This window comes from Phaenicophaeus curvirostris, chromosome 7, assembly GCF_032191515.1.
Source record: "Phaenicophaeus curvirostris isolate KB17595 chromosome 7, BPBGC_Pcur_1.0, whole genome shotgun sequence".
NCBI classification, from domain to species: Eukaryota; Metazoa; Chordata; class Aves; order Cuculiformes; family Cuculidae; genus Phaenicophaeus; species Phaenicophaeus curvirostris.
The window spans coordinates 17384872-17408624 of NC_091398.1; the positions used below are offsets into that span (position 1 = coordinate 17384872).

The following is a 23753-nucleotide window of genomic DNA, read 5'->3' on the forward strand; positions in this document are numbered from 1 at the left end:
GAATTTTTGCTAATTTTTACAGTTGTTTCCCATACAAATTATCATAATGAAAACAGTGGGAAAGGCTGGGTTGGTTGGGTTTTTCTGCATAAAGACTTGGAGTTAGTTGATAAGAAATTAAAACTTAACCATATTCCTAGCTGACATTAATTAGAGATGATAGTTCATGAAACCTAATTGATAAGGTTTATCCTAGTAAAAAATTCACCCAGCAAGAGCAGCATTTTTCTTTCAGTGAATACTAAAGACTCTAGCTATCTGAATCCAAGCAAAATAGTCCAGATAAGTCATTCAATAGCAACTTAGGACATTCTGGTTTTTTATTTTTCCAAATTTTCTGAGTCTTTGTACTGTTTGCTGTTTGTTTAATTTGTTTTCTTACATGATATTCATACTGCAAAAGTCCTTAAAAACCACTAATGTCTTTAAAGTGCCAGCAATGCCAAAGAAACCTACTCCAAAAGAAAAAGTACTACCTGCTGTTCCTAAAAAGGAAGTGACTCCACCTGCTAAAGGTATAATTCCTCTGCATTGTTGCCATGAATCATGAACTCTTGTTTCTGTCTTTTGTCTTCATTATTTGTTGAGAAAGATGTGCACATATTTATGTCCCCACAGTGGTTTTTTTCAGCTGTTTGTAGTTGAGTCTTTTTTTGCCTGTTGCTTTCAAGTCATTTGTTTAAAGTCATTTGTTTAAAGTCATTTGTTTAAAATCTGTGACAGTTATTTTAAAAGATGTGTGTTCTATCATTAAGCTACATGTTAAAGTAGTTTGGAAACAAAATATATTTTTGTTTCTTCTGAGAAAAACCCAGATTCCACCATCTACCTGTATGGCCGTCTTTTTAATGTGTTATTCGTCCGTCTAATCTTCAACATTAATTTAGATGATCTTTCAGGAAGCATTTAGTCCTTTGTTGTTTCATGAGTCTTCCTTGTTTGATTTTCTCTTCTTCTTCCTAACTTCTTACAAATAACTTTGAAAGACCTAAAAGTAAATCATATTTTAAAGGGCCAGCCATTCCCAAAAGAACTGTCGCTGAAGAAAAGAAACCTACACATAAAACTGAAATAGAAGTTCCACCAATGAAAGGTAAAGAAACTTTGAATACGAGATTTTATGGAAAGGAAATATTTGTGTCATTCTCCCCAACTAACATCTTCTAAAATGATCCTCATGTTCATTACACCATGGCCAGTGTATCTTGTCTCTAAGTGCAGATTCAGCTCTTGGTGATAAATTGAAAACTATGAGACAAATATTCCAGATATACACCATACATGTGTTAAACAGTACTTACATTTATCCATTAATGAAAGCATGCCAAGAAGGTATTGCTACTGACTCTATCAGTACTTCAGTCCTTTTGTATTTGTACTATAGTTGTGAATTTAAACTGAAGTTTTGACACCAATGTATTAGTCATGATATTGGTAGAGAAGTAATAGGGCAATAGTTAGTAAGTTAAAACTATTAAAGCTCTTACACATATCAGGATGAAAAGCACGATGATACAGGGAGAAAAACAAATGACATGCTCTTTGAGAGCAGAAACTGTAAACTTCTTCACATAACTAAGTGCTTCAGCTAGGCAGTTCTAGAACTGTTTATCTCATTCTCAAAAAGGCACAGTATACGAGACCTTAAAAGAACTTAGTTTTCTGGGTTTGTTTTTATTTGGTATTTTAAAAGTTGAAAATTTTTCTGGGGTTACTAAAAGAAAGCTAATATCTTTGAAGTTCCTGAGTTTCATAAGAGACGTATCCTTGAAGAGAAAGTACCCACCATTATTCCCAAGGAAGAGGAGCCTCCTGTGTATGAAGGTACATCAAAGACATATTTACCAAGCATTATATTGCAGAGATTATATCAATTCATGCTCTAGATTGTTCTGTAAAATATGAGGCATTTTCAATTCATTTTTGATTATTTAAAAGTAACTCCCATTCACATCTTTGAGATCCTATCTCCCTCCAAATTTAGTTATAGTTTAGTTCTTTTCTCCTCTATTAATGGGAGAGATAAATACAGTTAAGAGAGAAACTGAGTTTCTGATCCAGGAAAGTGCTTTAGCCACATTGGACCTAAGAAATTATCTTAAGTAGACACTGGTTTAAGAGCCATCTTGGTTGACAGCTGACTGAACATGAGCCAGCAGCGTGCCCAGGTGGCCAAGAAGGCCAATGGCATCTTGGCTTGTATCAGAAACAGTGTGGCCAGCAGGTCCAGGGAGGTTATTCTCCCTCTGTACTCGGCACTGGTGAGACCGCTCCTCGAATCCTGTGTTCAGTTCTGGGCCCCTCACCACAAGAAGGATGTTGAGGCTCTGGAGCGAGTCCAGAGAAGAGCGACAAAGCTGGTGAAGGGGCTGGAGAACAGGCCTTATGAGGAACGGCTGAAAGAGCTGGGGTTGTTTAGCCTGGAGAAGAGGAGGCTGAGGGAGACATTATTGCTCTCTACAACTACCCGAAAGGGGGTTGTAAAGAGGAGGGAGCTGGCCTCTTCTCCCAAGTGACAGGGGACAGGACGAGAGGGAATGGCCTCAAGCTCCACCAGGGGAGGTTCAGGCTGGACATTAGGAAAAATTTTTTCATGGAAAGGGTCATTGGGCACTGGAACAGGCTGCCCAGGGAGGTGATTGAGTCACCTTCCCTGGAGGTGTTTAAAGGACGAGTGGATGAGGTGCTGAGGGGCATGGTTTAGTGTTTGATAGGAATGGTTGGACTCAATGACCCTGTGGGTCTTTTCCAACCTAGTGATTCTGTGATTCAAGAGAGCCCTAATTTTTTTGGGCTGGGTTACAGACAGTTAACACCAGATGAGGACATCTAAAATTCAATTAAAATTCTAAGTAACAAGAAAATAAAATAAATACTTTTGTTAACTTTAACTGATTGGGAATGGTCGCTTCTATCAATAGTATGTAGACGATCAGGCTAAAATGAGATAATATGAATAATTTATGCTCAAATAGCTCTTTGTCCATTCACATGTCTGCATTTCTGCATTATACGTTGTCTGTCTAATCCTGTCTTGTAAATTATATTAAAATATGTAAAATAAACTAATATCTTTAAAGAGTCTGAAGTTTATGAAGAAGTTCCAAAAGAAGAAAAGGTCCCTGTTACTGTTCCTAGTGACTCAGAAGTTCCAGCAGTTAAAGGTACACTAACTGTTCGAGCAATTTTAAAGCACTACGTTTGTTACAAATTAATTATCTATCTTCATTGTTCTGTGTGCTAATCTGTTATTTAATGTGTGCATTCTAATGTTTCCTTAGATACTATGTGTCTATATTGTGTCTTTGTTGCTTACATTTTGTATGGTATAACATTCTTTAAAAAATAAAATATCTTTGAAGTACCTGCAGTAACAAAGAAAACCATCCCACCGAAGAAAATTGCTGCTACTGTACCTACAGAAGAAGCTCCTCCAACTAAAGGTACATGACCTCCAAATGGTTTTTCACTAGTTTCTTTCAAAAGTGAGGTAGCAAGTGAGAACCAAGTATAGTTGTTTTTCTAGAACAGTATGACCAGGTGCTATACACATTGTTTTCTCCCATTTGATCTCTTCTTGTAAGACTAAATTTTCTGTTTGTTTGTTCTTATCTTAGAAAGAGAGGATACATACTGGGAGATCAGAGATTAAAAACATACTCATTTTGCAACCATTTACAAAGAATTCAGAAAGTATTTCTACATCTTTCTTCATATGTTAAACTAACAAACAATTTTTAGAGCAGAATAATTCATTCTGGAAAAAAAGTTCAAGGAAGAGTTTCTATCATTTCTTATTTATGTCTTGTGTTAGCAGATGCCTAAATGGACTGATGCATTCTGCATCAAGATTTTAAATTTTAAAAAGACAAAATCAGACAAAATCAAAGAAATTTAGTAGACAAGAAATTCACAGTATGGCCTGGTATTAGCCTTATTTTTTTCAGTTACTGTCTCATGTTCTATTTCCCAAAATACTTTCTTGAACAATACATTTTAAAAATCTAAAAGGTTGCAGCAGAAACTTGTTTGCAGAATCACTCTTTGCAGTCATGTCAGGGGCTTTAATAAAGGCAGAATTAAGTTAAGAATTTAAACCAGAGCAAAATATAAGCCACAAACTATTCCCCATAGAAACATAGTTTTTCCAGTACTGAAGAACTCTGTAGATGTTTGAAACATGACATTTAGTTAATTGTAATGGAGCTTCCCATTGCTTTTATAGGTAATTTTGAAAGCTCAAAAAATAAAATTCTTTAAACAGCCAAAATTCCTAAAGATTGTTTGATAGGGGGAAAGAAAACCCTAATTACCACCTTTTCAGAGAAGGGCAAATACAGACCTGTAAGTTCTGGGAGCCAGAAGAACAGTGAACTTGTTGAGTTCTATTCAGAGGTTAATACCATGTATTTTCATTTTAATCTAGTAGAATATTTATTGTTTTGCAAAATTATAATGCTTATTTCAAAGTGCAATTTTCTAAAATAAAGCAATATTTTTTAAGTTCCTGTAGTACCAAAGAAATCTGTCCACAAAGAAAAAATACCTCCTGCTCTGCCTAAAGAAGAAGCTTCATACCTTGAAGGTATAAACATGTCTTAGTAGGATTTGATAGATAAAAAAAAATGTTTCATATGTAAATCTTTAATAATTCTGAGAACATTCTGTCTATCATAAACCAGAGTTTAGGCAGCAGCTGTAGTTAGTGGCAACAATATAAAATTAATTTTAAAAAAATTATAACACCTGTAGTTGCTCTTCTGGGGAAAATGAACTATGTGCAAAAGAGACAATTGCAAGGGACCTTGCCACTTGATAGTAATCCAGGGTGGGGGGGCAGGAAGTGGGTGGGATAGAAAAGACAGAGCTTAGCTAGACAGAGCTTATCTTTTTGCAGTCAATTAATTAGATCAGTTTAGGATGTACCATACATCGTCCTTCTGGCAAGATGCAGAGATCACTTCAGGGAAGAATATGAGATTTTTTTCTTTCCCTCATTTAAAATAATCCTAATTTTAAGGGTAGATATAAAATAGAGCTGTGTATCTTAAGATGAGCTTGAATATTTTATGGTATTTGTTCTTTATCTTTCACACTGTCTCGTTTTCTGAAGTATTCCAAGTTAATTTAAGTACTTAAACTAATATCTTTCAAGTACATGAAGTTTATGAGGAGATGCATGTGGAAGAAGAAATTTCTACTGTTCATAAAAAAGAAGAGGCTCCAGCACCTAGAGGTATATTCCTTCTCCATCATCTCTTCCTGAAATTTACAAAGTCTAGAACTCCAGGAAAATTAAATTATTCATGTTCATGGTTTAGTTATTGTTCAAGGCAATTAACATCTGTGCTAATTCTGTCAGTACTTTACTTACATTACAAACATGGGTCATTTTATGACTTGTCTTTCTGTTCTACATAAATTCTTAAAATGAACTAATATCTTTAAAGTGCCCACAGTCATTAAGAAAGGTATTCCAGAAGAAAAAGTGCCTATTGCTGTGCCTAAAAAACCACAACCCACTCCTGTGCCTAAAAGACCAGAATCTCCACCATCTAAAGGTACTTTGATAGCATAAAAGAACTTAGGTCTTTCACTAATAACATCTTTTCTGTTTCTTACATAATTTCTGATTTAATAGTTCATGGTTCTCTTGTGTCAGGTTTGTGGCATTTATGTTGTATATGTCCCTTTTCCTGTTTCTCAACTTGTCTTTACATTGTGAAATTAAAATCAAAGTTAAAATCAGTAAACATCTTTCAAGTACCTGAACAGCCAAAAAAACCTTTTTCCTCTGAAAAATATAGACCAACATATCCTGTTCTTCTCCTTTTTATTTAAGTTTCTCTTGTTCCTTTTTTTCTTGTTGGCAAATCAATAAAAATTAGTTGATTTTGTCAATTTCTTCTACACAAGAGTAATGCATCGTGGTGGCATAGTAATTGTACCAGAAACTAGTCAAGGGGCCTAAAAATATGGAAAACTCTAGCTGAGTCAATGTACAGTGAGATTTATAGGACAAATATTTTCACTTTACGGGTGTTGATAGGTACTCTAAACAGCCTCAGATATTCCATAAATACTCAAGCAAAAACTGTATACGCCTCCTCTTTCACATTGCTCATGTTAATCTCTGGGGTCAATTGATTTAATTTTGAATGGAAATTGCATTAGGCACAGAAACTAGTTGCTGCAATTCATTCAGCTACTGTAGAAGACCGCCTGAACTATCAGTTTCTGTGGCATGTCACCACTGCATGATGAAATATCCTCAAGAAAGTCACTTTGAACTGTTATTTACTAGAGGGATTACCACAGAGAATTTTCAGAACGCGTAACTCTTGTCAGAGTGTCCTTATACATCTACCTGTTTTGTCTTATTTCTGTATATTGCATGTTTTACTTCTGTATCTCTTAAAAGTAGACTAATATCTTTAAAGCATCTAAGGTACCTCAGAAATCTGTCTCAGCACAGAAAGTACATCTTGGTGTGCCTAAAAAGTCAAGAGTAATGCCAAATAACGTCAATAATGGTGACTCTGTGAGAATGAGATTTTCTCTTGGGCAGCAGGGTTTACAGTAAAAGAAAAAATTAACCTTTATTTCCCATTTGTAAAAAAAAATCCTAGCAGTATGTAATAGTATACAACTTTTTTGCATAGTAGGTCTCTTTTTTTTTTATCCGAAGTTACATTTCTTTCTGATATGCTTCTTATACGACTCTTTCTTCTTAATAATTTACATACTTTCAAATGCCTTAAATATAACAAAAATGAATGGTGTTTTCTTTAAAGTGCCTGAGGTGCCCAAGAAAATTCCAGAAGAGAAAGTGCCTGTTGCTGTGCCTAGAAAACCAGAACCACCACCAGCTAGAGGTATGTCGCACTACAGATAAGTAAAATTTGGAACAGAAAAAAAACTTCTTCCTTGATTGTGGAGATTAGTTTTTAATTGTTTCTTTGTGTTGTCCTATTACTCCTATTACTTTTATTTGTGTGCCCACAGTTCTGTATATGCTACTGTTTTTCAAATGTTTCTTTTTGAAACATAACTGTAATTGCTGTGCCAGTGTGTTAGTTATTGGTGCAGCTGGGTAGAGATGAGACCAATACTTGGGAACCACAGCAGCAATCTTAAAGAGGAAACAAGGCTTTTGTGATCTGAAACGCTCGTGGCTGACTGTGAAAAATTAGCCTCAAAAGGAAGTTTAATAATTTCACAGAATAGAAAAATCCTCTGTGCATAGATGAAGAACTGATACTAAGAAGTCATCTTGCATAGAAGAATATAACAAGGAATACAGAATGGACAATGGCAGCCTTAGTCAAATGGAGATTCAGGAGGTGGTTGAAAAAAGTGGAAAAAATATAATACAGAAGGAGAAACTTCAAGGACACTGAGGTATTTCCTCAGACTTTACAGGGACATAAAAGAATTCAAAGTCAATAAACATCCCAGATCAATGGCACCATTAGGAACCTCCTTACTTTTCAATTTCTACTGAAAAGTGTTGAACATAGCTGTAAAATTCCATGTGATAACCTAAAATTATCTCTTTCCTTAAAGTGCCTGAAGCACCCAAGGAAGTAGCTGTAGAAGAGAAAATCAAAGTTGCAGTGCCTAAAAAGCCAGAAGTACCACCAGCTAAAGGTACTTGTCATTAATAAAACCATGGCAATATTTTCTTTTACTCTCACTGTTAAGAACAATACAGCACTATTTCCCCATTTTTCCATCTTACAAATTCTGAAGTTTTTTGCATTTCATTTTTGGGAGCAGCCGTTTTACTCCTCTCAACTCAAGATTGAGAGCAAAAATCCTATTTGGTAGAGGGTATTATGTTTAATTGATGTTACCTGGTGTCTCTTGTTTGTTTCTTTTTCTACTTTAATGCTATTTAAATTTCTTTAAATTCTTACAATTAACATAATTATTAATTTTAAAGTGCCAGAAGTACCCAAGAAAGTCCCAGATGAGAAAATACCAGTTGCAGAGCCTAAAAAAGCAGCAGTTCTACCAGAAAAAGGTACTTGTCATGACAAAATGAGCCGAATCAAACCCATTACTCTTTTATTGTTTTAACACAATAGAACACAGTACCCAAGACATCTGTTAGAGTTTTCTTCTGTTGTCAAAAGTTTTCAAGTGAACATATGTATTGTTTAAAAAAAAGTAGATTTTGGTAATTAGTGTTCTCACTAGTATTTATCTGTTATTATGTTTTAATGTTTTTTATTAAATTCTTATAGTAAAAGTTATTAATATTTTTCAAGTGCCTGAGGTACGAAAGAAAGTGGTCCCAGAAGAAGTTCCAGTTAAAGTACCAAAGAAACCAGAACCTCCACCAACTAAAGGTAACTGCTGTACACAACTAATGAAAGAAAAACTCTTAATTGTCTAAGGTACAATTTTAACATATTGGTAATTTACTTCTAATATAGGTGTTCTATGATTTCTTTTTTATCAAATCGTAGTTTTTGCATTTCTATCTTAGTGAGACATCAGAGAGAATTTTCTGTTGGCAAGGAAAAAGCTGATATTCACATCCAAAACCACTGATGCTTCTGATGTCCTTGATTTTCACTTTTCTTAGTCTTAACACTGCAGATATATGTTTGAATTTCAAAAAAAATAAAATTACTTACTTTCTTTAAAGTGCCCGAGGTGCCGAAGAAAGTGATCTCAGAAGAAAAAGTACACATTGAAGTTCCTAAGAAACCAGAACCTAAAGGTATCGATACTGATAAAATTGCACAGAAATTTTAATCTGTTCCTCTAAATGTTATCTTTCTTTGTATTCTAATATATATGTCATCTTTTTTTATATTCTAATATTTATAAATGTCACAGGTATTTATAAATATTCTCTTCTTCGCTTGTGAATAGCTTCCAGTAAGCAACAATGGCTATGAATACTGTGCATTAAGCAATATCAACAAAACACAGACTATTTATAAGGAATCTTTGTTTTCTGATGCTGTTTATAATTTTCACCTGGGAGCTATTGTTGTCTTTTTAATTCCTGAATTCTTCAAATTCCTGAAAGTAAAACAAATACATATTTTTAAAGGACCTGAGGTGGTGAAGAAAGTTGTTCCAGAAAAGAAAATGCCTGTTCCTAAAGCACCAGAACCTGAGGTTGTGTCTAAAGAGCCAGAACCTGTGGTTGTCCCAGAACCTGCACCCGAAGAACCGGAACCTTTACCAGAGAAAGGTAAATCTTAGCATTAATTAGTAAAAAAACAAGAAAAATATTTTTTCCTCTTTTCTCTAACACTGTAATTTCCCAGATCTTCTGTTTTCTGACATTCTAATTAAACTTCTTCTGTATATCTGTATATGTGTGTGAAACAGATATATGCGGGTCTTTTTGAACAAGAGTGACAGATTTTGTATGTCTGGATTACCTATATTTTATATTTATTCTTCCTCAATGTTTTGGGTTATTCTTACTGCTCTGTCCACTTGGGTTCATGAAAACAAGCACAACTAATATATTTGAAGTGATAATACTAGCAGAAAAGCAAGTAACCATACTAGTGGCTAAGAGCAGAAGATATCAATGTGCCGAAATACCAGCAGGTTCACTAAGAATAATTAGATGCCATCATTGCTAATTCTTTAAAGAGTCTTCAGCTTATTAACTGCAGTATTATTAATATCTTTTGTCTTGTCCATTCCGTTCATAATTGTCATAGATTTTACTTCAAGCTTAAGTTACGCTATCAGTGCACACATGCACTTGCGTATGGGGGCAGGAGGCTTGTGTGTGAGCTTGTGTACATTTGAGAAAAAAAGGAAAAAAGCCATAATGTGGTATATTCATCCATAAAAGGCCAACATAAATGATTGATACCAGATAGGTTTTTAAAGTTTTCATTATAATTGTGGGTTTATATTTTGTGATGAAATTAAATTTGGTATGATTGTGTTGTTGTTAAATTCAGAACTAATATCTTTTATGTACATAAAGTGGCCAAGACAACTTTCCTAGAAAAGAAAGTACCTCTTCCAGTTTCCCAAGAACCAAAGCCCATTTCAAGACCCCCAAAACCAAAGGCACAAGAGGCAGAACCTCAAGAACCAGAACGTGCTAGAGTGGCCAAAAGACAAAGGCCTGTTGTGGCACCCCAAAACTTAGAGAGTGTTGTGGGATCTGAGGAGCCTGAAACTACTTTGGCACCCCATAAACCAGGATTTATTGTGACATCCCAAAAACCAGAGCATGTTGCAGCACCTGAGAAACTCAAGACTGATGTGGCATCCCAAAAACTAGAGCATGACGTGATGCCCCCAAAACAAAGGCTTGCTGTGCAACCTCAAAAACCAGAGCACGTTGTAGTGCCTGAGAAACCAGATTTTGTTGTGGCACCTGAGGAACCCAAGACTGATGTGGCATCCCAAAAACTAGAGCATGACGTGATGCCCCCAAAACAAAGGCTTGCTATGGAACCTCAAAAACCAGAGCACGTTGTAGTGCCTGAGAAATCAGATTTTGTTGTGGCACCTGAGGAACCCAAGTCTGATGTTCCACCCCAAAGGCATGATGTGACACCCTCGAAAAAAAGGCCTGTTGTGGAACACCCAAAACCAGAGCCATTCATGGCCTCTGGGGAACCTGAGCTCACAGTGGCACCTAAGGAGTCTGAGCGAGTTGCATCACTCAAAAAATCAGAGCAAGTCGTGGTGCCCCCCAAAACAAAATCTTTTTTGCCACCCCAAAAAACAGAGTTTATTGTAAGACCTGAAGAAACAGAGCTTGTTGCAGGTTTCAAAAAATCAGCGCCTGTTTTGGCACCCTGCAAGCCAGAACCTGTTATGGTGCCTGAGGAACCAGAACCAAGTTCTGTGACCCCAAAACTAGAGCCTTCTACAGCACTTCGAAAATCAAAGCCTGAAGTGGTATCCAAAGAACCAGAGCCTGTTCTGGCACCTGAGGAACCACCACCAATGAAGCTGGCCAAAAAGAAAGACAGCATTGCTATACCTAAAAAACAAGCAGCTCCACAGTCTACACAGTCTAAAGGTACCTCTTATGAATAGGATCTCTTTTTCTTCTTATGAGTATACTGTTTCACTGCTCATTTTAAAGCTTAATACACCTAACTAAAAGATACTAATATCTTTAAAGAGCCTGCAATGCGTGAAAAGCCTGTCCCAGAAGTGAAGATTCCTGTACCTGTTCCTGAAAAAACAGAACTCCCATCAGCCAGAGGTACATGTTATCATGAGTACATCATAAATACACCTAATCTTCTTAAGTATTATCCTAACCTCTTTTGTTCTGTCTGTCATTTCAAATCTGAGGTTTTAAATAGTGCTTGCTAAACAAATCACACTGGGTGTGATTGTGTGCCAGATTGTTATTTCAGAGCAATTCTATTGTCCTCTGTGTTTCAGTCCGTGTATTTACGTTCAGTTGTATATTGTAATTGTGAAATGCACTAAAATCTTTGAAATGCCTGAGATGCCTGAAAGGGCTGAGACAGTGCCCATTGTTGCACCTAAAATACAGGAGTTCCACTTGCTATAGGTATATGCCACCATGATTACAATCATAAGGAAGGGATTGGTATTTTTTGAAAGATTCTCATTTAAAATTGATCTTTCACTATATAATCTGATATCTAAAACGTGACGGAGAGCTACCAAATATGAAACACTCTACAGATGCATGAAATGTTTCCTCAACTAAAACCATCCAAACTTTAGTTGTCCTCATTTTTTTTGGCATATTCAAAAAGTTTAGAAGGCAAGATTTGATTTCTTAGGCTATAGCAATAAATCAAGCAGGTATGATGCTTTATGGATGCTAACAAAAAAATGAACGCATAATTTGTTGTTCACATTTTTAGAAGGGATGGTTTAGTACTCAGCTGAGTGGGAATTGCCAGTGTAAGGTTTTGTAGTTGGAATCAATGAACTTAAAGCTCTTTTCCAACATATTGATTCTATGAGAATTGACAAATAAAGCAGAAACAGAATGTTTCAGCACACAGCAAAACAGTTGCAGATATTTCTATATATCTGTGTCATATATATATAATATCTATAGATATATCTATATATATCTATATGGGTATATATATATATCTATATATATAGATAGATAGATATATATCTATATATATCTAGATATATCTAGATATATCTATATGGGTAGAACCATGGAGCACAATCTTTCTTTAAACTATTCATTATAATTGCCCTGTATTTTGCTCATAAATCTAAATTCTCCACTTTGAGATTTGTGAAGTTGTCACATGATATGAATAGCATCAGAAAGCTGTAAAGTTCCTCTGAACATTTGATTCACTGAGCCTTGTAAGAGACATTTATTTTCTCAGATTAATCATGACAAGAGATTTTATAATTGAAATCCTAAAAAATTACTTAAGATACTCTAAAACTGTACATACTGTACATTGATGTAGTGCAGCATTTCATTTCCTTTAGAAAGTCCCAAACACTGGCAGCAAAAGTAAACATTTCCTCTGCCACCAGATTCTCTCCATCTGAAATATAATGACATTCCTCAAGTGAGGTACCATCTCATACTGATAATATTTAAAGCATTTAAATAATTCATATTAATATAACAGGAGACAGTTATAAGCAGCATCGAGCGACTAGAATAGAACACAGTGCTGTTGCAGGAAAGAATGTGTGAAGCAAAAAAAAAAAAGAGGAAATATACAAAGACAGAAAAAAAAGTGGGAAGTCAACTTGAAGGATAGAAATTGTGATGATAATCAAGTGGCAATAAAAAGATGACAGTGACTGCCAAAACCAGTATAAAACGCACAGTCACGAAAAATGGGGGATTCCTCAGATAAGTCTCTGATCAACTGTTACAGAGAAAGCCTATGTTTTCTACAATACCACCTTGACTCAGAAATAGAAACCATCTCCAACGTGATGTATTTGACATCCTGGTCATACCACGTGTTTGAAGCAAAGAATAACTGATGGCTGAATGTAACCACAGTGCTTTCTCAAGGAAGACTGTGTGCATTTATTATTGATTGTTTCATATGCATCTGTAGTGCCCACAAAACTGAAATATACTAATATCTTTGAAGTGCTCAAGGTGCCCAGGAAAGGTGTTCTGGAAGAGCCCATACCTGTCACTGTGCCAGAAAAGGCAGAACCTATACCTGTTCAAGGTACCTGTAACACTGTGAATCAGTCTGAACAAAACTTTCTTTCCATCTTACATGTTACTTCCAATGTCTGTTATCCTGTCCACTTGTGATTACCTGAAATTTCTAACTCTGTGCTGATCAAAATACTACTGTAGAGTGGCAAATACATTGGGACATAAGGGAACCTCCCAGTCTCCTTCCTACACGTTCAGTATCTAAAATTCTAAGTAACAAAAGTTTTAAGATACATAAGAATGAATTTTCTACTTTGGATGGTTAATGTAGATGTCTGTCTTTACCACTTTGCCAAGAATCTCAAGTAATATCAATGTGTTTTTTCCCCCAAAGTATTTTCCTTAATGATTACCAGCTGGTAAACCTGTCCTGTTATGTGGTACTAATAGCCAGACACAGTCATGACACAGCAATATTGACAATAAAAAACAGACAAATAAGTAAAAAAATATAAAACTGGTCACTTTGGAAAGAATAAGGAGGAAAGCCAGGTTCAATAGACTGCGAAGGAACTGAACTTGCTATGGGAGAAGAAGTCCAGAAATAAAAAAAAGGACATACCTAGGTAGGGCAGCAGTATTTTAAGACATGGGCATGTGTGATCTGGGCCTAGATCCCAAATAACAGATACTTTAAACTTGCTAGTAAATGCAGTGCTTATTCAAATATAAGGTAGATGTGGAGAGTCTTCATTCTCAGTCAAATTTCATATATGAAAAAAATATGACTGTAGTCATACATCACTGTAACTTCTTTGTGACCATAAGTTCATTGGGACCAAAAAGAGTGAGTTCTGCAATTGAATTGCACATAGTTATTATGTACAAGACCACTAGCTCTTATGCATTTCTGTAATTCTGCATCACACAAAGAAGGGGAGCAAGAAAACTTGCTCATTTTGCTGGCAGCCCATTTACCCTTGCCAAATGCAATATCTAAATACAGGTTTACAGAAGCCTTGAAACTTCACTAATTCAAAAGCCCCCACATATTTTACTGTGAAATAACTGAACAAAAAGAAAAGAACAAAAAGAAAAAAAACCAAAGAAAAAACAAAAAAAAACCCACAGCAGAAATACAAGAGAGAAAGAGAAATAGTAATGGTAATGGGATTTCTCTTCCTCACCCTTTCACTGCCCACACTGCTGAATGCAAAGCACCAGCAGCTTCATGAGGAATGCCAGCAGATAAGATATAGGATGAGATTTCTCCCATGGGAAGATTCAGATTCCAGTGGGACAGAGAATGACTGTTTCTCCTCCCAGGGAAGGCTGCTGTGTACAGAGAGGGGTATCCTAATTCACAGTTCACCCTTGAGTGGGGCCTAAAAATAGCCAGCAGTTTTGTCTCAAAAACTACTTGGTATCACCATATTGCACTTGTGCCTGTGCCTGTGTGTGGTATTTTGTGTATGAGCCAGAGAGAGAAGCATGAGCTGATACCACACGACCAGTTCAGTTACTTTTATGAGTGCATCTCTAGTTTAGGTTTCACTGTTTGTCTTCCTGTTTAATGTATAAAACTAACTGTTACTAATATCTTTGAAGCACCTGAGGTACCCAGGAAGGCTGCTCATGAGGAAAAACTACCTGTGGCCATTGCCAAACCTCCAGAGCTTCCAGCACCCAGAGGTACTTGTCTTCATGGAAATCTTAACAAAGAAGATAGCTAATCTTCTTCTGCTTAGGGATGACCTACCCTCTCTTGGCCTGTCTGTGTTTCAAAACTGAGACTCTCAAGGTTGTGTGTGATGGGTAAATGGTGCTGCTCACGTGTGGAGGTTTTTGAGGTGGCATTTGTGATGTTCTGTGTCTGTCTTGCCCTGACTTTTTGTTCCTACTTGGCACATGTTTTCACCAATGTAAAATGAAATGCACTAATATCTTTGAAGTGCCTGAGATGCCTGAGGCAGAGGTCCTGGAAGAGGAAGAAGAGAGGGAAGCATCAGAAGAGCTGGTACCTGTTGCTGAGCCTGGAGAGCCAGAAGCTCCTCCAGCTGAAGGTATACAACAGCGGTGTTCTGAAAGACTCTGTCATGCCCCCCAGGTTGCTGTAGTGCTGGGTGCCCTTTGCCCCTCTGGGTTCTTTGGGGAGTAGTGAGAGTAGTTTTTGGTTGTGTTTTGTCTGTATGTGCCTCTACATGCCTGCAGGGGCGGGGTGGAGTGGGTGGGGTGGTCAGCAAGCCCTCTCCCATAAGCCCATACTTTGACTCTCTGCTGCAAGTAGTCCATCTGAAAGAAGAGTGATTTTGTAAAGAGGAGTCCCTGGTAGTCTGTCAATGGCTGACTTTCCTATTCTGCTGCTGACCTTTAATTCTGTCATGTAAAAGTAACTAATATCTTTAAAGTGCCTGCTGTGGCAGAGGAAGAAGAGCTAGAAGAGGAGGTGCCAGAGGTTGTTCCTGCAAAGCCTGTGGCTGTGCCCAAGAAACCTGTGGCTGTGCCCAAGAAGCCTGTGGCTGTGCCCAAGAAACCAGAAGCTCCACAAGCTAAAGGTATATCTTCCAGGAGGAGTTGCTTTTCATTTCAGTGTATTGATTAATATTTTCAGGTTTTATCCTGTCTTTTGTGTAAGGTTTGTTATGTGTCCTCTACCTCTAGCCTCCCGTGCCTGTCTTTGCATGTGTGACTAAGTAATCACTCACTAGAGAAATGTTACAATGTTAGAAATGTCTAAACTCCCCTTTTATCCTGTGTGTTATGATCTTGTGCAATTTTTAAAATGTGAAATTAAGAGGAAATAATATCTTTAAAGTGCTCAAGTTGCCCAAGAAAGCTGTCCCACAAGAAAAAGTGCCTGTTGCTGTGCCCCAAAAACCAGAACCACCACCAGCCAAAGGTACATGTTATCAATATTAGTATCATCTTTAGAAAGAAACACATGCTCTTTCGGACTTAAGTTGGAATAATTTTTTTGATGATGACCTGCCAGAGATAGGTGTGTAAGAAATACAAAGTTCAATGTGGAGTGTGAAAAACATGGCAAACTACATTCAATTCCTTGAAAAATATCTGCAGCTTTCTGCATCCTCTGTGAAGTTTCAGAATTAACATTTACTATATACTTAGTTTAAACAGGATAGTATGTCGTTCTGAAGAAAAGACTGCAAAGAAGTCTTTAGTTTGAAAAACATGATGTTGCATCCATGAATTTTCTAGTAGACTGTATTACTGGATGACAGCAGCAATATCAGTTTGCCATCTCTTCAACACCAAATCAGTGCTGGTATACAAGAACCAGATTTGCTAGTGAAACACTCAATTTTTCTTCTGATGTTCTTAATAGATAATAAAAGAGTCATTAATATAATCTAAAAGAGAGGAGAGGAAGAATATATTTCTGTAAAAAACAGAATCTAGAAGATGGGAACTGTGGAAAACTAAACAGGAGGTGTAAAGAACAGAAATAATTGATAGAAAGAAGTGGTAATGATTCAGCAAATGTTACTCTCCTAAAAAAATATACTACAGTGACAAAGCAGTCATGAATGATTCATGGCATACTCGAATACAGTGGGATTCCTCAGATAAGTCTCTGATCAACTGTTACAGAGAAGGCCTATGTTTTCTACATTACCACCTTGACTCAGAAATAGAAACCATCTCCAATGTGACGTATTTGACATCCTGGTCATACCACATGTTTGAAGCAAAGAATAACTGATGGCTGAATGTAACCACAGTGCTTTCTCAAGGAAGACTGTGTGCATTTATTATTGATTGTTTCATATGCACCTGTAGTGCCCACAAAACTAAAATATACTAATATCTTTGAAGTGCTCAAGGTGCCCAGGAAAGGTGTTCTGGAAGAGCCCATACCTGTCACTGTGCCAGAAAAGCCAGAACCTATACCTGTTCAAGGTACTTGTCACTCTGTGCGTCAGCCTGAATGAAATTTTCTTTCCATCTTACAAGCTATTTCTCATGTCTGTTATCCTGTCCACTTATTATTACCTGAAATTCCTAAGTTTTGTCCTATCTATCAGTTAGAAATTGAATTATCCAGTATTTTGTAAAAACAACAGGAATGGTGTTTTGAATTTACTGTTTTGTTTTCATATCCTCAATCAATGGATACTCAAATATTATATTTTAAATTTTGATCGGAAATTTTTCAGGTTACTGTCCAATTTTTTTTACCTTTAATTGACACAGTGAATGTCTTAATAACTCTTTTGACAGACTCAGTTAGCACATGTGATAGACAGGCATCTTTGGAAATAAAAAAAAACAATTCTTATTCCAAAATGCACATATTGGGGCAATGAGAAGATGAGACAGCTTATCAAGTGTTTAAAGAAAATGGCAAAAATTTTAGAGTGTATAAAGATGAAAGAACGATTATAAAAATCTGGTGAACCACGCAGGCTGCAGAAGTTGCCACAGTGAAATAAAAATTGAGACAAGGAAGCTACTATAAGAAAATAAACCAGTTTTTAAAGAAAACAAACAAACAAAAAAAGAATGCAGGGGGAGAAGTATGGGAATAAGGACAAAGGAGAAATACTGAGTTCCTTACCTTGTCAAAGCCCACAGACCAGAATGCAAAGCACCAGCAGCTTCATGAGGAATGCCAGCAGATAAGATATGGGATGAGATTTCTTCCACGGGAAGATTCAGATGCCAGTGAGACAGAGAATGGCTGTCTCTCCTCCCAGGGAAGGCTGCTGTGTACAGAGAGGGGTATCCTAATTCACAGTTCACCCTTGAGTGGGACCTAAACATAGCCAGCAGTTTTGTCTCAAAAACTACTTGGTATCACCATATTGCACTTGTACCACACGACCAGTTCAGTTACTTTTATGAGTGCATCTCTAGTTTAGGTTTCACTGTTTGTCTTCCTGTTTAATGTATAAAACTAACTGTTACTAATATCTTTGAAGCACCTGAGGTACCCAGGAAGGCTGCTCATGAGGAAAAACTACCTGTGGCCATTGCCAAACCTCCAGAGCTTCCAGCACCCAGAGGTACTTGTCTTCATGGAAATCTTAACAAAGAAGATAGCTAATCTTCTTCTGCTTAGGGATGACCTACCCTCTCTTGGCCTGTCTGTGTTTCAAAACTGAGACTCTCAAGGTTGTGTGTGATGGGTAAATGGTGCTGCTCACGTGTGGAGGTTTTTGAGGTGGCATTTGTGATGTTCTGTGTCTGTCTTGCCCTGACTTTTTGTTCCTACTTGGCACATGTTTTCACCAATGTAAAATGAAATGCACTAATATCTTTGAAGTGCCTGAGATGCCTGAGGCAGAGGTCCTGGAAGAGGAAGAAGAGAGGGAAGCATCAGAAGAGCTGGTACCTGTTGCTGAGCCTGGAGAGCCAGAAGCTCCTCCAGCTGAAGGTATACAACAGCGGTGTTCTGAAAGACTCTGTCATGCCCCCCAGGTTGCTGTAGTGCTGGGTGCCCTTTGCCCCTCTGGGTTCTTTGGGGAGTAGTGAGAGTAGTTTTTGGTTGTGTTTTGTCTGTATGTGCATAACCTTTAGCTCAGTCAAGTAAAAAGAACTAATATCTTTAAAGTGCCTGAGGTGACTGAGGAGGAAAAGCCTGAAGAAGTGCCAGTGGTCATTCCCCCAAAGCCCGTGGCTGTGCTCAAGAAGCCTGTGGCTGTGCCTAAGAAGCCTGCTCCTGAGCACAAGAAACCTGTAGCTGTACCAAAGAAACCTGTGGCTGTTTCAAAGAAACCAGAGCCTGTGGCAGCGCCAAAACTGCCAGAGCCCATGCCTGTCCTTAAAACACATGGAGTTCCTTCAGTTAAAGGTACAGACACCAGTGACTGAATCTCTCATTTCTTTGTTCTCTGAATACTTTTTCCCTTCTTTCACCAATGTACCCACTGCTTAGGTGTCTGAGTGAATTATTATATTTTGAGTGGCTTAATCTTTTGGGTCATTGCACTTGTCAGTATTGTATGTATATATGTATCTTAATATTCACAAAACTGAAAATTTACTAATATCTTTAAAGCCCCTGAAATGCCAGAAAGAACTGTCCCAGAAGAGAAAGTTCCTCTTACAACGCCTAAAAAGCCAGAATATAAAAAAACAGAGCCTCCTCCAACCAAAGGTATATGTCAGGAGGCACCTCCTGAGAAGAAATGTTTTCTACTTTTCCTCTCTTTTCTTTCTTCATAATAGAGTTTACAAACTCTGTCAGTTGCATGCAGTCTACTTTGGGAAAGACTGTTTGAAGAACAAACAATCTTTCATGGTTATCACCACTCTCACTCACTATGATTTTCTGTGTGCTAGGTGTCTTTGTCATTTGTATGTGTCATATTTACCTTTATATGCAACCAAATAAAAGGAACCAATATATTTTATAGTGCTTGAGGTGCCCAAGAGACCTGTCCCAGAGGATAAAGTACCTGTTGCTGTTCCTAAAGTAGCTGAACCACTACCAAGTCAAGGTATATGCCATCATACCTATTACCAAAAGGACGGTCCTTTGTCCTGTACTTCCAAACATATGATGTAAAATTGATTATACCCTTTTTTTCCTATTGTAATGTTTGTAAAATATTCACTTCGTATTTTAGATTATACAAGTCTATGTTTCTTGTATCTACTGTTATATTTTCAAACTTAGAAGTAAAATATCAGTCAAAATTAAGTATTTTCAACTGCCATATGCTCCTACATAGGATATTCCTAACAAAGCATGTCTCTTCGTAAGATAACAATAAATTCCAACTAAATTTGAGCCTCTTGAAACCTGGTATTTATATTGCTCTTATAATTTGGAATTAATTGAGAGCATTGAGGTTTCTTCCTTCCAGTTACAGAATCACAGAATCACAGAATAACCAGGTTGGAAGAGACCCACCGGATCATCGAGTCCAACTGTACAATGACTCATGCACAAATTTAATGTTTAGTTTACCTTGTACACATAAAAAATACTATCCTTCTCAAAATCCTGATTCATTCTTACATAGAAATAGTATAGTTTTACCAAAGCATGCATTAACGGCAAAGGTATTGTATACCAATTCCTTATCCTAATGTGTATTTGCCTGTGTCAGTCAGAGTAACTTTTTTTACTGAAGTCTACGTAATTGTTCATGTGAAACTATCATTGGAAGCTTACATCAGTTGTCAATATTCTTTAAAGAATATGAAATCACAAAGGAGATTGAGCCTGAAGAAGCTGAAGGAATTCCAGTTGCAGAAGTAGAAGAAGCTTTACCAGTTGAAGGTATACAAAGTACCCACCTAGGGCCTGCAGGACACTTGTCTTTCATTACTGTCCAGTCTTTTTCTTGCTTTCTCATTCTTTGCACATGTACCTGTATGTCGTAGGTCTGTGTGTCACTCTTCCTCAGTTATTATGTTTTGGAAATGAGTTCTGATGTCTTAATTCTAAGTACAACATATAGATTATTTTAAATGCTTTCACTTTATTTCTTGAGAATGAAGTCTTTCAATCATTTCATTTCCCATCTTTGTTCTCCTGTTATTAACATGCTTTTTAAGTCAACTTGGATATTTGTATTGTGTGTATGCTGCAACGTTATAAGCCTAAGGCTCATTCATGCTCATTCACGCTTAATTCATTGAGAATTTTTTTCACTGGCTTCACTGGGAATTGCCATCTTGACATCTGTACATTACTCTTCACATAACTACTGTGGTAGTAAACTTACACTAAATCTACCTAATGTTATTTAAAGCACCGGAACCTGAAAAGAAGGTCCCTGAGAAGCGAAAACCACCACCACCTACTCCACCAACAGAAGATATTAAATTGGCAAAAGAACTACTTAAAGGTATAATCATCTGAAGTCACAATTAACAATGGGGACTCAAACATATAATGCTTTTTAATTATACTGATGATTCTTGAAAAGCATGATTTTAAACATATCACTTTGTGAGTTCTTTTCTAATTTATATTGCTCTAATGGTGCGCCTTACTAATGCTCAGTTTCTTATGATTTTTTACCATTGTTATGCCAAGTCTTTTTACATGGGTTCTTTTCAACAGTTACAAGAAAAATTATTTATTAAAAAAAATCTTAACAAGGTTAACACATTCTTCTATCCTTAACATAATTCTTCTATCTTTAATGTGTTCTTACAAATGAAAAGAATCCCCAGCAATCATTTGCTGGTGTTACTATATGAACGTGGGTTTCAGATCAACTGTGCTTCCTACAGATCATCTGATTTCTAAACAGTTAACCAGCCAGAATCTTAGCTTTGAAGTCCTTGTCTTTCTATTATATCAATTGTATTAATCAGTTGTTTGGATTTTTTAGAAAATTCTTTTCTCTTTTAATGTAATGACATGTGTGGTAAAATTCAAATAATTCTCTTTAAAGCTCCTGAATCAAGGAAGAAAGTTGTGTCTGCAAAACCGGGTGAGCCTCCAAAACTGGAACCCCCACCTGCTAAAGGTACCTAGCTATTGTAAGAATCTTACATAAACTAAGCCTCTCATGAGCCCAAAACTCTAGTTCTCAGTATCTTCTTCAACTTTAATTTGCTCAGAAATATGAAAAAGCTGTCTAAGTTAGCTTATGCTCGACTGTGGACTCTAGTCTTGGATGTATTTTTTCATGTTACATTTCTGCCCACTTTAATCGCCCATCATGCAATTCAGGGGATGCAAGAGACAGAACCATAGAAGAGTGAGAGAATTTTTATGAGGTTTGTCACTTGTGTAGATGCTCATTTTGGTTCTCTGCTTAAGGAGAAATAAAAATAATATAACTGTTCAAATGTATGCAGCATTGTTCAAACATGCTTAGTTTATTATTTGTCTGAAATGTAACTTACTTTTGTGAGAGGACACTTTCCGGAGACAGAGATTAATAATTAGTTTAGCAAGCCACTTTATGAGTACTTCTTATATTTTTCATATGTATTTAGGCTTAACAGAATCTAAGCAGAGAACATCTCTTAAAGGCATTCAAAGTTTAGAAATTAAACAAATTGAATCCTTATGAACACCATAGATAGACAATTCAGATGAATAGATACGTAGCCTAAGCCTGAAATAAAAGATGGTGTTTCTATGTTAACTCTCTTTGGATACATAACCTTCATAGTTTTGTCAAATTATACGTCCCTTTTGCTGATTTGTATGGAAATTTCCTCTTATGAATAAGCCTAGAAAACAACTCTATGCAAATATTTTAGAGAAAGTATTAAAACTATTACCTTCAATCTCATCATGTTTATCTTTGCTTTAATGTTCAGTAGTGGACCAACCTTTGATTTGTGTGTTAGGAATGTTTAGCTATGGTTAGCTCTTACTACTGTTACGAAACCATAATAAATTCTGGAATAATATTCTTTTAAGTGCCTGGACTTGTAAAGAAACCTCGCAGAGTAATTCCTGAAGTTACTCCTCCGCCAAAAGAAGAGGTTGTTTTGAAAAGAGGTATAGTAACTTGGCTCTGTTTTAGAAAACCCAGCTTATTAACATTATTCAATATATTCCCCTGTTACTTTTTTTTAATGTGTGTGATATAGAAAATCACATGAACAATGTATTACCTGATGTGTGCTTCTTGGGGAAAGTGTTTATAGTTGAAAGGTATATCTTGAAAATCTGACAGATCCGAAGGGTCTGTGGTTAAAATAGAGCAGAACACTGAAAATCTGTTTCCCTATATGTCTCTTCTTGTCTCCTAATCTGTGTAAAGCCTATACTAGACCTGGCAGCTTTCCACTGTCTTCAGCTTCTGGACCCCTAAATACTTTCTAGTCATAGCGTAAATGTTATTAAAGTCACATATGAAGCATCTGTATTCTCTTTCACAGTTTTCGTAGAAGTACTGCACTGATCACAGAATCCCATGGTACTATTGGAAATCAGTCCCCCTTTCTGTATAGTATGGAGCCTTCTGAATCATTTAATGCTCAATTTTTTCTTAGAAAAAGGAAGCACTAGTTCCAAATCTCTTTTAAATTCCACAGCAGGGTGATTCATGTCCATGTACCTTGCAGTTAACTTTGAAATGTCAGAGAGCATAATATAAATTTGAGCTCTCTAGATGTAACAAACACTTCAGGATTGTCTTGCTCTCTCCCTGAAGTCAATAGGAGTTTAACCCATAATCTTGCATTTTGTCCCTGAAAATCATCGGTAACTGAAGTTATTGATGCATAATTATGTGTAGTAAGTCATCATTTAAATATAAGAAATGTATTATAAGATATTATAGGGTATTTTATTCTGTCATAGACTAAACATTGACATCTTTCCTCTCAGATGGACTGCTCTTAATCAGAGCATCCTTTTGCTCTACATGACTTTGTATTTTAACAGTCTTTCAGAATAATATCTTGAATAGTTACACAAAATCTTACATTTATATCGAGCTACATATTTTACATTCCTGTTTCTTCATAATTGTTGATCTATTTTTAATATTTCATCTTCTTCAACATCTTATTCTTTTATTTACCTGTGCTTTAAAAACTGAAATTCTTTTTATTTTAAAGTTCCTAAAAAGAAAGAAGAAGAAGAAGAACCCAAACCAGAAAAAGAACCTAAACCAGAAGTTAAACCAGTACCTACACCAGTAGAAAAAATTAAGAAACCTGAAGGTACTAGATTACATTCAAATCTACCTCCTAAAATAGATAA

General features: G+C 36.4%; 2 protein-coding genes across 2 annotated transcripts in view; both read left to right on the forward strand.

Annotated features, from left to right (window-relative positions):
* TTN (titin) overlaps positions 1-23753 on the forward strand; it is a 244240-nt gene that overhangs the window by 115761 nt on the left and 104726 nt on the right. The window contains exons 135-144 of the mRNA XM_069861021.1: positions 6795-6875; positions 7567-7650; positions 7946-8026; positions 8274-8354; positions 8657-8731; positions 9071-9214; positions 20827-20922; positions 21478-21552; positions 22461-22541; positions 23609-23713. Coding sequence (XP_069717122.1) covers positions 6795-6875; positions 7567-7650; positions 7946-8026; positions 8274-8354; positions 8657-8731; positions 9071-9214; positions 20827-20922; positions 21478-21552; positions 22461-22541; positions 23609-23713 — 903 coding nt within the window. The remainder of the gene's footprint in view (positions 1-6794; positions 6876-7566; positions 7651-7945; positions 8027-8273; positions 8355-8656; positions 8732-9070; positions 9215-20826; positions 20923-21477; positions 21553-22460; positions 22542-23608; positions 23714-23753) is intronic.
* On the forward strand, positions 9737-19220 carry LOC138722409 (neurofilament heavy polypeptide-like). Its single transcript, XM_069860482.1, has 12 exons — positions 9737-9765; positions 9948-11026; positions 11132-11215; positions 13047-13166; positions 14708-14791; positions 15052-15162; positions 15508-15654; positions 15915-15998; positions 16901-17020; positions 18043-18126; positions 18387-18497; positions 18675-19220. Exons 1-12 carry the CDS (start codon positions 9737-9739, stop codon positions 18932-18934), a joined length of 2313 nt encoding a protein of 770 aa, XP_069716583.1. The 3' UTR covers positions 18935-19220.

Excerpts from the sequence above, each read along its gene's own strand:
- LOC138722409 (XM_069860482.1), top strand. The coding sequence starts at position 9,737 with ATGCACTTGCGTATGGGGGCAGGAGGCTT. Across the intron at positions 15,163-15,507 it reads AGAAGCTCCTCCAGCTGAAG|TGCCTGCTGTGGCAGAGGAA; the intron begins GTATACAACAGC and ends ATATCTTTAAAG. Across the intron at positions 17,021-18,042 it reads AGAACCTATACCTGTTCAAG|CACCTGAGGTACCCAGGAAG; the intron begins GTACTTGTCACT and ends ATATCTTTGAAG.